Source organism: Gallus gallus, unplaced genomic scaffold (assembly GCF_016699485.2).
Source record: "Gallus gallus isolate bGalGal1 unplaced genomic scaffold, bGalGal1.mat.broiler.GRCg7b scaffold_119, whole genome shotgun sequence".
Lineage (NCBI taxonomy): Eukaryota > Metazoa > Chordata > Aves > Galliformes > Phasianidae > Gallus > Gallus gallus.
The window spans coordinates 17,701-32,761 of NW_024096071.1; the positions used below are offsets into that span (position 1 = coordinate 17,701).

At 62.1% G+C, this 15,061-nt stretch overlaps 1 protein-coding gene across 1 annotated transcript in view; it reads right to left on the minus strand.

Annotated features, from left to right (window-relative positions):
* Window positions 1-13,609, minus strand: part of LOC121108960 (eukaryotic translation initiation factor 3 subunit C-like) — a 28,831-nt gene extending 15,222 nt beyond the window's left edge. Inside the window, exons 1-5 of the mRNA XM_040657318.2 lie at window positions 13,498-13,609; window positions 11,279-11,333; window positions 7,561-7,652; window positions 4,393-4,514; window positions 953-1,091 (exon numbers count right to left, since the gene is read on the minus strand). Coding sequence (XP_040513252.1) covers window positions 953-1,091; window positions 4,393-4,514; window positions 7,561-7,652; window positions 11,279-11,333; window positions 13,498-13,593 — 504 coding nt within the window. The 5' untranslated portion in view covers window positions 13,594-13,609. The remainder of the gene's footprint in view (window positions 1-952; window positions 1,092-4,392; window positions 4,515-7,560; window positions 7,653-11,278; window positions 11,334-13,497) is intronic.
* Between the last annotated feature and the right edge of the window lie 1,452 nt (window positions 13,610-15,061).

Sequence of the window (15,061 nt, forward strand, 5' to 3'; positions counted from 1 at the left end):
CTCCTCCTCCTCCTCATAACCCCATAACCCACCCCATAACCCCATAACCCCACCCCATAGCCCCATAACCCCACCCCACACCCACCCCCCAGCCCCACAACCGCCCCATAGCCAACCCCCAGCCCCACAGCTGCCCCATAGCCGCCCCATAGCCCCATACCTTCATGAGGGGGGCGCCCCCGCGGACCCTCTCCCACTCTCCTTCCTCCTCCTCCTCCTCCTCCCCATAACCCCACCCCATAGCCCCATAACTCCACCCCACAGCCCCACAGCCGCCCCATAGCCAACCCCCAGCCCCATAGCCGCCCCATACCTTCATGAGGGGGGCGCCCCCCCGGACCCTCTCCCACTCTCCTTCCTCCTCCTCCTCCTCCTCCTCCTCCCCATAACCCCACCCCATAACCCCATAGCCACTTCGTAGCCCCATAACCCCCCCCCCCCAGCCCCACAGCTGCCCCATAGCCGCCCCATAGCCCCATACCTTCATGAGGGGGGCGCCCCCCCGGACCCTCTCCCACTCTCCTTCCTCCTCCTCCTCCTCCCCATAACCCCATAACCCACCCCATAACCGCACCCCACACCCACCCCCCAGCCCCACAACCGCCCCATAGCCAACCCCCAGCCCCACAACTGCCCCATAGCCGCCCCATACCTTCATGAGGGGGGCGCCCCCCCGGACCCTCTCCCACTCTCCTTCCTCCTCCTCCTCCGCCCCATAACCCCACCCCATAACCCCATAGCCGCCCCATAGCCCCACCCCCCAGCCCCATAGCCAAACACCAGCCCCATAGCTGCCCCATAGCCCCATACCTTCATAAGGGGGGCGCCCCCCCGGACCCTCTCCCACTCTCCTTCCTCCTCCTCCTCCTCCTCCCCATAACCCCACCCCATAGCCCCATAACCCCACCCCCCAGCCCCACAACTGCCCCATAGCCGCCCCATAGCCCCATACCTTCATGAGGGGGGCGCCCCCCCGGACCCTCTCCCACTCTCCTTCCTCCTCCTCCTCCTCCTCGCAGCGTTGGCTCCGTCTGTGGGGTTTTTTCCTCCTCTCCTCCCGGCGCCGCTCTCCGCCCCTCTTCTCCTCCTCCCTGCGGGGTTGGGGGGCGCAAAAGGCCGTTGGGGGGCACCGAAGGGGGCGAAGGGGGCACTTATGGGGCAGGATGGGGCGGATAGGGGGGACTACGGGGCAGATATGGGGGACTATGGGGGAAAAGGGGGCCAAGGGGGCCCTTATGGGGCAGGACGGGGCGGATAGGGGGGACTATGGGGGGGATATGGGGCATAAGGGGGCCAAGGGGGCACTTATGGGGCACGAGGGGCGGATAGGGGGCAGATATGGGGGACTATGGGGGCGAAGGGGGCACTTATGGGGCAGAAAGGGGAGGATGGGGTGGATATGGGGGACTATGGGGCAGATATAGGGCAGAAGGGGGTGAAGGGGGCACTTATGGGGCACGAGGGGCGGATAGGGGGGAGGATGGGGCAGAAGGGGGCACTTATGGGGCAGGAGGGGGGAGGATGGGGCGGATAGGAAGGACTATGGGGTGGATAGGGGGCAGAAGGGGGCCAAGGGGGTACTTATGGGGCAGAAGGGGCGGATAGGGGGGAGGATGGGGAGGATATGGGGCAGAAGGGGGCCAAGGGGGCACTTATGGGGCAGGATGGGGCGGATAGGGGGGAGGATGGGGCGGATATGGGGCAGAAGGTGGCCAAGGGGGCACTTATGGGGCAGGATGGGGTGGATAGGGGGGACTACGGGGCAGATATGGGGGACTATGGGGTGGATATGGGGCAGAAGGGGGCCAAGGGGGCACTTATGGGGCAGAAGGGGTGGATGGGGGGAGGATGGGGGGGATATGGGGCAGAAGGGGGCGAAGGGGGCACTTATGGGGCAGGATGGGGCAGATAGGGGGGACTACGGGGCAGATATGGGGGACTATGGGGTGGATATGGGGGACTATGGGGGAGAAGGGGGCCAAGGGGGCACTTATGGGGCAGGACGGGGCGGATAGGGGAGACTATGGGGGGGAAAAGGGGCAGAAGGGGGCCAAGGGGGCACTTATGGGGCACGAGGGGTGGATAGGGGGGACTATGGGGCGGATATGGGGCAGAAGGGGGCCAAGGGGGCACTTATGGGGCAGGACGGGGCGGATAGGGGGGACTACGGGGCAGATATGGGGGACTATGGGGTGGATATGGGGCAGAAGGGGGCGAAGGGGGCACTTATGGGGCACGAGGGGGGAGGATGGGGCAGATAGGGGGGAGTATGGGGGGATATGGGGCAGAAGGGGGGAGTATGCAGTGGATAAGGGGGAATATGGGGTGGATATGGGGCAGAAGGGGGCGAAGGGGGCACTTATGGGGCACGAGGGGCGGATAGGGGGGACTATGGGGGGGATATGGGGCAGAAGGGGGCCAAGGGGGCACTTATGGGGCAGGATGGGGCGGATAGGGGGGACTACGGGGCAGATATGGGGGACTATGGGGTGGACATGGGGCAGAAGGGGGCGAAGGGGGCACTTATGGGGCAGAAGGGGCGGATGGGGGGAGGATGGGGGGGATATGGGGCAGAAGGGGGCGAAGGGGGCACTTATGGGGCAGGACGACGCGGATAGGGGGGGCTATGGGGTGGATGGGGGGAGTATGGGGCAGAAGGAGGCACTTATGGGGCAGGACGGGGTAGGATGGGGTGGATATGGGGGACTATGGGGTGGATAGGGGGGACTATGGGGCAGCTATGGGGCAGCTATGGGCTCTCTATGGGCTATCTATGGGGCACTTATGGGGCAGCTATGGGGCAGCCGTGGGGCAGCTGTGGGGCAGCTATGGGCTCTCTATGGGCTCTCTATGGGGTATCTATGGGGCAGCTATGGGGCAGCCATGGGGCAGCTATGGGCTCTCTATGGGCTCTCTATGGGCTCTCTATGGGATCTCTATGGGCTCTCTACAGGGTCTCTATGGGGCAACTATGGGCTCTCTATGGGGCAGCTATGGGCTCTCTATGGGCTCTCTATGGGGTATCTATAGGGCAGCTATGGGGACTCTATGGGGCAGCTATGGGGCAGCTATGGGCTCTCTATGGGCTCTCTATGGGATCTCTATGGGCTCTCTACAGGGTCCCTATGGGGCAGCTATGGGCTCTCTATGGGGCAGCTATGAGGCACTTATGGGGCAGCTATGGGGCAGCTATGGGGACTCTATGGGGCAGCTATGGGGCAGCTACTGGGTCTCTATGGGGCAGCTATGGGCTCTCTATGGGCTCTCTATGGACTCTCTACAGGGTCTCTATGGGGCAACTATGGGCTCTCTATGGGGCCGCTATGGGCTCTCTATGGGGCAGCTATGGGGCACTCATGGGGCAGCTATGGGGCAGCTATGGGGCAGCTATGGGCTCTCTATGGGGCAGCTATGGGCTCTCTATGGGCTCTCTATGGGGCAGCTATGGGGCACTTATGGGGCAGCTATGGGGCAGCTATGGGGACTCTATGGGGCAGCTATGGGGCAGCTACTGGGTCTCTATGGGGCAGCTATGGGCTCTCTATGGGCTCTCTACAGGGTCTCTACGGGGCAGCTATGGGGTATCTATGGGGCAGCTATGGGCTCTCTATGGGCTATCTATGGGGCAGCTATGGGGCACTCATGGGGCAGCTGTGGGGCAGCTATGGGCTATCTATGGGGCAGCTATGGGCTCTCTATGGGGCAGCTATGGGCTCTCTATGGGCTATCTATGGGGCACTTATGGGGCAGCTATGGGGCAGCCGTGGGGCACTTATGGGGCACTTATGGGGCAGCCATGGGGCAGATATGGGGTCTCTATGGGGTAGCTATGGGGCAGCTATGGGGCAGCTATGGGATCTCTATGGACTCTCTATGGGCTCTCTATGGGCTATCTATGGGGCAGCTATGGGGTAGCTATGGGGCAGCCGTGGGGCACTTATGGGGCACTTATGGGGCAGCCATGGGGCAGATATGGGGTCTCTATGGGGTAGCTATGGGGCAGCTATGGGGCAGCTATGGGCTATCTATGGGGCACTTATGGGGCAGCTATGGGGCAACTATGGGCTATCTATGGGGCAGCTATGGGCTCTCTATGGGGCAGCTATGGGCTCTCTATGGGCTATCCATGGGGCACTTATGGGGCAGCTATGGGGCAGCCGTGGGGCACTTATGGGGCACTTATGGGGCAGCCATGGGGCAGATATGGGGTCTCTATGGGGTAGCTATGGGGCAGCTATGGGGCAGCTATGGGGCAGCTATGGGCTCTCTATGGGCTATCTATGGGGCAGCTATGGGGCAGCTACTGGCTCTCTATGGGCTCTCTATGGGCTATCTATGGGGCAGCTATGGGGCAGCTATGGGGCAGCTATGGGGCAGCCGTGGGGCACGGACTTCTTGAGGAATTTGGATGCCAGCGAAGTGTATTTTCCCTCCTCCTCATCCGACTCCGAATCCGTCCCGGAGCCCGAAGAGCCCCATTCCTCCGAGTCCGACGCCTCCGAGTCCTCCGAGTCCTGCGGCCATCCCATAATAAGGCCACGCCCACCCCATCAGGACCCCACAGCCATCCCATAATATCCCATAGGGGCCCCATAAGTGACCCATTGGGATCCCATATTGACCCATTGGGACCCCATAAGAACCCCACAGCCATCCCATAATAACCCATAGGGGGCCCATAATGACCCATTGGGAACCCATAATGACCCATAGGGGCCCATAATGACCCATTGGGACCCCATAAGAACCCCACAGCCATCCCATAATAACCCATAGGGACCCCATAAGAACCCCACAGCCATCCCATAATAGTCCATTTGGATCCCATAATAACCCATAGGGTCCCACAATGACCCATTGGGACCCCATAAGAACCCCACGGCCATCCCATAATAAGGCCACTGGGGTCCATAAGAACCCATACGGGCTCCACAGTGACCCATTGGGACCCCATAGTGATCCATTGGGATCCCATAATAACCCATAGGGGCCCCATAAGAACCCCACAGCCATCCCATAATAGTCCATCGGGGTCCCACAATAACCCATAGCGAACCCATAATGACCCATTGGGATCCCATAATGACCCATTGGGACCCCATAACAACCCCACAGCCATCCCATAATAACCCATAGGGGGCCCATAATGACCCATTGGGAACCCATAATGACCCATAGGGGCCCATAATGACCCATTGGGACCCCATAAGAACCCCACAGCCATCCCATAATAACCCATAGGGACCCCATAAGAACCCCACAGCCATCCCATAATAGTCCATTTGGATCCCATAATAACCCATAGGGTCCCACAATGACCCATTGGGACCCCGTAAGAACCCCACGGCCATCCCATAATAAGGCCACTGGGGTCCATAAGAACCCATACGGGCCCCACAGTGACCCATTGGGACCCCATAAGAACCCCACAGCCATCCCCTAATAACCCATAGGGGCCAATAGTGACCCATAGGGACCCCATAAGAACCCCACAGCCATCCCATAATAAGGCCACGCCCACCCCATCAGGACCCCACAGCCATCCCATAATAGTCCATCGGGGTCCCACAATAACCCATAGGGAACCCATAATGACCCATTGGGATCCCATAATGACCCATAGGGACCCCATCAGGACCCCACAGCCATCCCATAATAGTCCATCGGGGTCCCACAATAACCCATAGGGGCCCCATAATGACCCATTGGGATCCCATAATGACCCATTGGGATCCCATAATGACCCATTGGGACCCCATCAGAACCCCACAGCCATCCCATAATAACCCATAGGGACCCCATCAGAACCCCACAGCCATCCCATAATGACCCATAGGGGCCCCATAATGACCCATAGGGACCCCATAAGCCATCTCATAACACCCCAAGCGCCCCCTGCCCCCCAAGTACCCCCCCTGCCCCCCAAGTACTCCCCCGCCCCCCAAGTGCCCCCTCAGCCGCCCCACAACTGCCCCCCAAGCACCCCCAGCTGCCCCTCCTGCCCCCCAACTGCCCCCCCAAATGTCCCCAGCCCCCCAAGCGCCCCCTGCCCCCCAAGTACCCCCCCCGGCCCCCAAAGTGCCCCCCAAGCACCCCCAGCTACCCCCCCTGCCCCCCAACTGCCCCCCAACTGCCCCCCTCAGCTGCCCCCCAAGTGCACCCCTGCCCCCCAAGTGCCCCCTGCCCCCCAACTGCCCCCCACAGCTGCCCCCCAAGTGCACCCCTGCCCCCCAGTGCCCCCCAAGCACCCCCAGCTGCCCCCCCTGCCCCCCAAGTGCCCCCCCCAGCTGCCCCCCAAGTGCCCCCTGCCCCCCAAGTGCCCCCCTGCCCCCCAGTGCCCCCCAAGCACCCCCAGCTGCCCCCCAACTGCCCCCCAAGTGCCACCCAGCTGCCCCCCAAGTGCCCCCTCTGCCCCCCAAGTGCCCCCTCTGCCCCCCAAGTGCCCCCTGCCCCCCAAGTGCCCCCCTGCCCTCCAACTGCCCCCCCAAGCGCCCCCTGCCCCCCGAGTACCCCCCAAGCACCCCCTGCCCCCCAACTGACCGCCCTGCCCCCCAAGCACCTCCTGCCCCCCCACAACCCCCAAGTGCCCCCTCCACCCCCCAAGCACCCCCAGCTGCCCCCCCTGCACCCCTGACCCCCAAGTACCCCCCTACCCCCAAGCGCCCCCTGCCCCCCAAGTGCCCCCCCTACCCCCAAGTGCCCCCCTGCCGCCCCCCAAGTGCCCCCCACACCCCCCAATTGCCCCCCCTGCCCCCCAAGTACCACGCAGCTGCCCCCCAAGCACCCCCCACCCCCCAAGTGCCCCCCCTGCCCTCCAACTGCCCCCCCAAATGCCCCCAGACCCCAAGCACCCTCTGCCCCCCAAGCGCCCCCCAAGCACCCCCTGCCCCCCAACTGACTGCCCTGCCCCCCAAGCACCCCCTGCCCCCCAAGTGCCCCCCCCTGCCCCCCAACTGACTGCCCTGCCCCCCAAGCACCCCCTGCCCCCCAAGTGCCCCCCCCTGCCCCCCAACTGACTGCCCTGCCCCCCAAGCACCCCCTGCCCCCCAAGTGCCCCCCCCTGCCCCCCAAGCGCCCCCTGCCCCCCAACTGACTGCCCTGCCCCCCAAGCACCCCCTGCCCCCCAAGTGCCCCCCCCTGCCCCCCAAGCACCCCCTGCCCCCCAACTGACTGCCCTGCCCCCCAAGCACCCCCTGCCCCCCAAGTGCCCCCCCCTGCCCCCCAAGCACCCCCTGCCCCCCAACTGACTGCCCTGCCCCCCAAGCACCCCCTGCCCCCCAACTGACTGCCCTGCCCCCCAAGCGCCCCCTGCCCCCCAAGTGCCCCCCCCTGCCCCCCAAGCGCCCCCTGCCCCCCAACTGACCGCCCTGCCCCCCAAGCACCCCCTGCCCCCCAAGTGCCCCCCCCGCCCCCCAAGCACCCCCTGCCCCCCAACTGACTGCCCTGCCCCCCAAGCGCCCCCTGCCCCCCAAGTGCCCCCCCCTGCCCCCCAAGCGCCCCCTGCCCCCCAACTGACTGCCCTGCCCCCCAAGCGCCCCCTGCCCCCCAAGTGCCCCCCACCTCGGTTCGTTTTGGCCGCCCCCCATCCTTCTTCTTCAGGAAAGCGGCGGCGCCGACCCCATCGTCGTCCTCATCCTCCGAGCTGGAAGAGCCTGCGGGACCCACAGCGACCCATAGCGACCCACATACGGACCCACAGCGACCCATAGGGACCCATAGGGACCCATAGGGACCCATAGGGACACATAGGGACACATACGGACCCAAAGGGACCCATAGCGACCCACATACGGACCCATAGGGACACATAGGGACCCACAGTGACCCATAGCGACCCACAGGGACCCATAGGAACCCATACGGACCCATAGGGACCCATAGGGACACATACGGACCCATAGGGACCCATAGGGACCCATAGGGACACATAGGAACCCACAGAGACCCATAGAGACCCCATAGAGACCCCACAGCGACCCATAGCGACCCACAGGGACCCATAGGAACCCATACGGACCCATAGGGACCCATAGGGACACACAGGGACCCACAGGGACACATACGGACCCAAAGGGAGCCATAGGGACCCATAGGTACACATAGGGACCCACAGCGACCCATAGCGACCCACAGGGACACACAGCGCTTCATAGCGCCCCATAGGGACCCATAGGGACCCATATGGACGCACAGTGACCCATAGGGACCCACAGAGAAACGTAGAGACCCATAGCGACCCATGGGGACCCACAGCGACCCATAGCGCCCCATAGGGACACATACAGAGCCATAAGGACACATAGGGACCCACAGCGACCCATAGCGCCCCATTGGGACCCACAGCGACCCATAGCGACCCACATACAGACCCATAGCGACCCATAGCGACCCACAGGGACCCATAGCGACCCACATACAGACCCATAGGGACCCATAGGGACACATAGGAACCCACAGAGACCCATAGAGACCCCATAGAGACCCCACAGCGACCCATAGCGACCCACAGGGACCCATAGGAACCCATACGGACCCATAGGGACCCATAGGGACACACAGGGACCCATAGGGACCCATAGGGACACATAGGGACCCATACAGACCCACAGTGACCCATAGCGACCCACATACGGACCCATAGGGACACATAGGGACCCACAGTGACCCATAGCGACCCACAGGGACCCATAGGAACCCATACGGACCCATAGGGACCCATAGGGACACATACGGACCCATAGGGACCCATAGGGACCCATAGGGACACATAGGAACCCACAGAGACCCATAGAGACCCCATAGAGACCCCACAGCGACCCATAGCGACCCACAGGGACCCATAGGAACCCATACGGACCCATAGGGACCCATAGGGACACACAGGGACCCACAGGAACACATACGGACCCATAGGGACCCATAGGGACCCATAGGGACACATAGGAACCCACAGAGACCCATAGAGACCCCATAGAGACCCCACAGCGACCCATAGCGACCCACAGGGACCCATAGGAACCCATACGGACCCATAGGGACCCATAGGGACACACAGGGACCCACAGGAACACATACGGACCCATAGGGACCCATAGGGACCCATAGGTACACATAGGGACCCACAGCGACCCATAGCGCCCCATTGGGACCCACAGCGACCCATAGCGACCCACATACGGACCCCCAGCGACCCATAGCGCCCCACAGGGACCCATAGGAACCCATACGGACCCATAGGAACCCATAGGGACACATAGGGACCCATACAGACCCACAGTGACCCATAGCGACCCACATACGGACCCATAGGGACACATAGGGACCCATAGGGACACATACGGACCCATACGGACCCATAGGGACACATAGGAACCCACAGCGACCCATAGAGACCCCATAGAGACCCCACAGCGACCCATAGCGACCCACAGGGACCCATAGGAACCCATACGGACCCATAGGGACACATACGGACCCATAGGGATACATATGGACCCATAGGGGCCCACAGTGACCCATAGGGACCCACAGCAACCCATAAGGAACCCACAGAGACAAACAGCGCCCCATAGCGCCCCATAGGGACCCAAAGGGACCCATAGGGACACATACGGACCCATAGAGACCCATAGGGACACATAGGGACCCATACAGACCCACAGCGACCCATAGCGACCCACATACGGACCCACAGGGACACGTAGGGACCCACAGTGACCCACAGAGACCCATAGCGCCCCATTGGGACCCACAGTGACCCATAGCGCCCCATAGGGACCCATAGGGACACACAGTGACCCATAGGGACCCACAGAGAAACGTAGAGACCCATAGCGACCCATGGGGACCCACAGCGACCCATAGCGCCCCACAGGGACACACAGCGACCCATAGCAACCCATAGGGACCCATAGGGACCCACAGGGACACATATGGACCCATAGGGACTCATAGGGACCCACAGCGACCCATAGCGACCCACAGGGACCCATAGGGACACATACGGACCCATAGAGACCCATAGGGACACATAGGGACCCACAGTGACCCATAGGAACACACAGAGACCCACAGAGACCCACAGCGACCCATAGAAATGCCACACAGTCCCATAGAGACCCACAGTGACCTACAGCTGCCCCACAGCGCCCATCTATGGGGCTGCCCCACAGCGCCCATCTATGGGGCTGTCCCACAGCGCTGATCCATGGGGCTGCCCCAGAGCTGCCCCACAGCGCCCATCTATGGGGCTGCCCCACAGCTGCCCCACAGCGCCGATCTCTGGGGCTGCCCCACAGCGCCCATCTATGGGGCTGCCCCACAGCTGCCCCACCGCGCCCATCTATGGGGCTGCCCCACAGCTGCCCCACAGCGCCCATCTATGGGGCTGCCCCACAGCTGCCCCACCGCGTCCATCTATGGGGCTGCCCCACAGCTGCCCCACAGCGCCCATCTATGGGGCTGCCCCACAGCTGCTCCACCGCACCCATCTATGGGGCTGCCCCACAGCTGCCCCACAGCGCCCATCTTTGAGCTGCCCCAGAATACTGATCTATGGGGCTGCCCCACAGCTGCCCCACAGTCACCATCTATGGGGCTGCCCCACAGCGCCCATCTATGGGGCTGCCCCACAGTCCCCATCTACAGAGCTGCCCCACATTGCTCATCTATGGGGCTGCCCCACAGCTGCCCCACAGCGCTGATCTATGGGGCTGCCCCATATCACCCATCTATGGGGCTGCCCCACAGCTGCCCCACAGCGCCCATCTCTGGGGCTGCCCCACAGCTGCCCCACAGCACCCATCTATGGGGCTGCCCCACAGCCACCATCTCTGGGGCTGCCCCACAGCTGCCCCACAGCACCCATCTATGCGGCTGCCCCACAGCGCCCATCTATGAGGCTGCCCCACAGCTGCCCCACCGCGCCCATCTATGGGGCTGCCCCACAGCTGCCCCACAGCGCCCATCTCTGGGGCTGCCCCACATCACCCATCTATGGGGCTGCCCCACATTGCCCATCTATGGGGCTGCCCCACAGCTGCCCCACAGCGCCCATCTCTGGGGCTGCCCCACATTGCCCATCTATGGGGCTGCCCCACAGCTGCCCCGCAGTCACCATCTATGGGGCTGCCCCACAGCGCCCATCTCTGGGGCTGCCCCACAGCTGCCCCACAGCACCCATCTATGCGGCTGCCCCACAGCCACCATCTATGGGGCTGCTTCACAGCGCCCATCTATGGGGCTGCCCCACAGCTGCCCCACAGCGCCCCCCACTCACCCTCGGAGTCTCGGCTCTTCTTCTCCTCATCCTCATCCGCCGACTGCTCGGGGTTCTGTGGGGCACACAACAGCCACACTATGGGGCTGCCCCACACCGCCCCCACAGCTGCCCCACAGCACAACGCAGCTGCCCCAGAGCACCCCACAGTGCCCCATACCTGCCCCATAGCATCACACAGTGCCCCACACCGCCCCACAGCTGCCCCAGAGCATCACACAGTGCCCCACACCTCCCCACAGCTGCCCCATAGCACAACATTGCTGCCCCATAGCACCCCACAGTGCCCCATATCCCCCCCTAACTCCCCATAACCCCCATAGCCCCCCATAACCCCCCATATCCCCCCATAACCACCCCATACCCCCCCAAACCCCCCCATATCCCCCCATAATGACCCCATAACCCCATAACCACCCCATATCCCCCCGTAACCACCCCATATCCCCCCCTAACCCCCCATATCCCCCCACAACCACCCCATATCCCCCCATAATGACCCCATATCCCCCCATGACCCCCCATATCCCCCCTATACCCCCCCATATCCCCTCTATACCCCCCCATATCCCCCCATAATGACCCCATATCCCCCCATAACCCCCCCATAACCCCCCCATAACCCCCCCCCACGCCCCCTAAGCCCCATATATCCCCCCATATCCGCCCCCCACCCCCCCATATCCCCCCATAACCCCCCTATATGCCCCCCTAACCCCGCCATAACCCCCCATATCCCCCATATCCCCCCCAAACCCCCCCATAACCCCCCCCCACGCCCCCTAAGCCCCATATCCCCCCATAACCCCCCCTAACCCCCCCATATCCCCCTCTAACCCCCCATATCCCCCCCTAACCCCCGATATCCCCCCATAACCACCCCATATCCCCCATAACCCCCCCATATCCCCCCCACACCACCCGATATCCCCCCTAACCCCCCCATAACCACCCCATATCCCCCCATAACCCCCTATATGCCCCCCTAATCCCCCATATCCCCCCATACCCCCCCATATCCCCCTATAATGACCCCACATCCCCCAATAACCACGCCATATGCCCCCATAACCCCCCCATACCCCCCCAATTCCCCCCTATACCCCCCTATCCCCCCCATATCCCCCCATATCCCCCTATAATGACCCCACATCCCCCCATAATGACCCCATATCCCCCCCACACCCCCCCATATCCCTCCCATATCCCATCTAACCCCCCCATACCCCCCATATTTCCCTATAATGACCCCATATCCCCCCATATCCCCCCCATATCCCCCCATAACCCCCCCATAACCCCCCCATAGCCCCCCCCACGCCCCCTAAGCCCCACACCGCACCATATCCGCCCCCCACCCCCCCATATCCCCCCATATCCCCCCATAATGACCCCATATCCCCCCATAACCCCCCCATATCCCCCCATAACCCCCCCATATGCCCCCATATCCCCCAAAATCCCCCTCTAACCACCCATACCCCCCCATATCCCCCCAAAATGACCCCATATCCCCCCATTATGACCCCATATCCCCCCATAACCGCCCCATATCCCCCCATATCCCCCCATAATGACCCCACATCCCCCCATAATCCCCCCACACCCCCCCATATCCCCCTATAATGACCCCACATCCCCCCATAACCCCCCATATCCCCCCTATACCCCCCCATATCCCCCCATAATGACCCCATATCCCCCCATAACCCCCCCATATCCCCCCATATCCCCCCATAATGACCCCATATCCCCCCATATTCCCTCATAACCCCCCCATGTCCCCCCATAACCCCCCGTAACCCCCCCATATCCCCCCCATAGCCCCCCCCACGCCCCGTAAGCCCCATATATCCCCCCATATCCTCCCCATATCCCCCCAATCCCCCCCCTATCCCCCCCATATCCTCCCCATAACCCCCCCATAGCCCCCCCCACGCCCCGTAAGCCCCATATATCCCCCCATATCCGCCCCCCACCCCCCCATATCCCCCCATAATGACCCCATATCCCCCCATAACCCCCCTATATGCCCCCCTAACCCCCCCATATCCCGCCATAACCCCCCATAACCCCCCCATATCCCCCCCCCACGCCCCCTAAGCCCCATATATCCCCCCATATCCCCCCCATAACCCCCCCATAACCCCCCCAAACCCCCCCATAACCCCCCCCCACGCCCCGTAAGCCCCATATCTCCCCCCATATCCGCCCCCCACCTGTCTGTATGCGCTGATGAGCCCCTCGTAGTCGCGGTTGTGCTTCCGGATCTTCTGGCGCAGAGTGCTCAGCGCCTTCGCGTTGTTTTTGTTCATCCGCTTCTTCCCCTCCTTGTCCTCCCACAGCTGGGGGGCGCCGGGGGGTCACTGCCCCACAGCCCCACCCATACACACCAATACATACCCCCACAGACCCATAGGAACCCATAGGGAATCATAGGGACCCATAGAAACCTATGCAAACCCATAGGGAGACATAGGGAGCCATAGGAACCCATACAGACCCATAGGGACCCATAGGGACCCATACAGACCCATAGAGACCCATAGGGACCCATAGGGACCCATAGGGACACATAGGAACCCATACAGACCCATAGGGAGCCATAGGGACCCATAGGGAGCCATAGAGACCCATAGGGACCCATAGGGAGCCATAGGAACACATACAGAACCATAGGAACACATACAGACCCATAGATACCCATAGACATCCATAGGAACCCATAAAAACCCATAGGGAGCCATAGGGACCCATAGAGACCCATAGGGACCCATAGGGACCCATACAGACCCATAGGGAGCCATAGGGAGCCATAGGGCCCAGCAGCCTTCCCCTCCTTGTCCTCCCACAGCTGGGGGGCGCCGGGGGGTCACTGCCCCACAGCTCCACCCATACACACCCATACATACCCCCACAGACCCATAGGAACCCAAAGGGACCCACGTGAACCCATAGAAAGCCCATAAAGACACATTAAGAACCATAGAGTTCCATGGAGGTATCATAGAGTTCTACGGAGGCACAACACGGCTCTACGGAAGTAACATAGAATGCACCGGAAGTACCATAGAGTTCTACGGAAGTACCATAGAAACCTCCGGAAGTACCATAGAGTTCTACGGGAGTAGCATAGAATCCTCCGGAAGTACCATAGAAACATCCGGAAATACCATAGAGTTCTACGGGAGTACCATAGAAACCTCCGGAAGTACCATAGAGTTCTACGGAAGTACCATAGAAACCTCCGGAAATACCATAGAGTTCCACGGGAGTACCATAGAAACCTCCGGAAGTACCATAGAGTTCTACGGAAGTACCACAGAAACCTCCGGAAGTACCATACAGGTACCATAGAGTTCTATAGCATTACCATAGAGTTCTATGGAGACACCATAGAGTTTTAGGGAGATACAATACAATCCTCCGGAAGTACCATAGAGTTCTATGGAAATACCATAGAATCCTCCGGAAGTACCATAGAGGTACCATAGAGTTCTACAAAAGTACCATAGAGTCCTATGGAGGTACCAGAGAGTTCTATGAAGATACCAGAGACTTCTACGGCCCCACAGCCCCGCCACCCCCTGCCCCATAGCTGCCCCACATCCTGCCCCACACCTCCTACATCCTGCCCCACAGCCCCCCCAACTCCTGCCCCACATCACCCCACCCCCTGCCCCACATCCTGCCCCATAGCTGCCCCCCACACCTCATTCACGCAGACCTCCACATCCACCCACAGACTCCCATACACCCACCCCACATTCTGCCCCACATCTC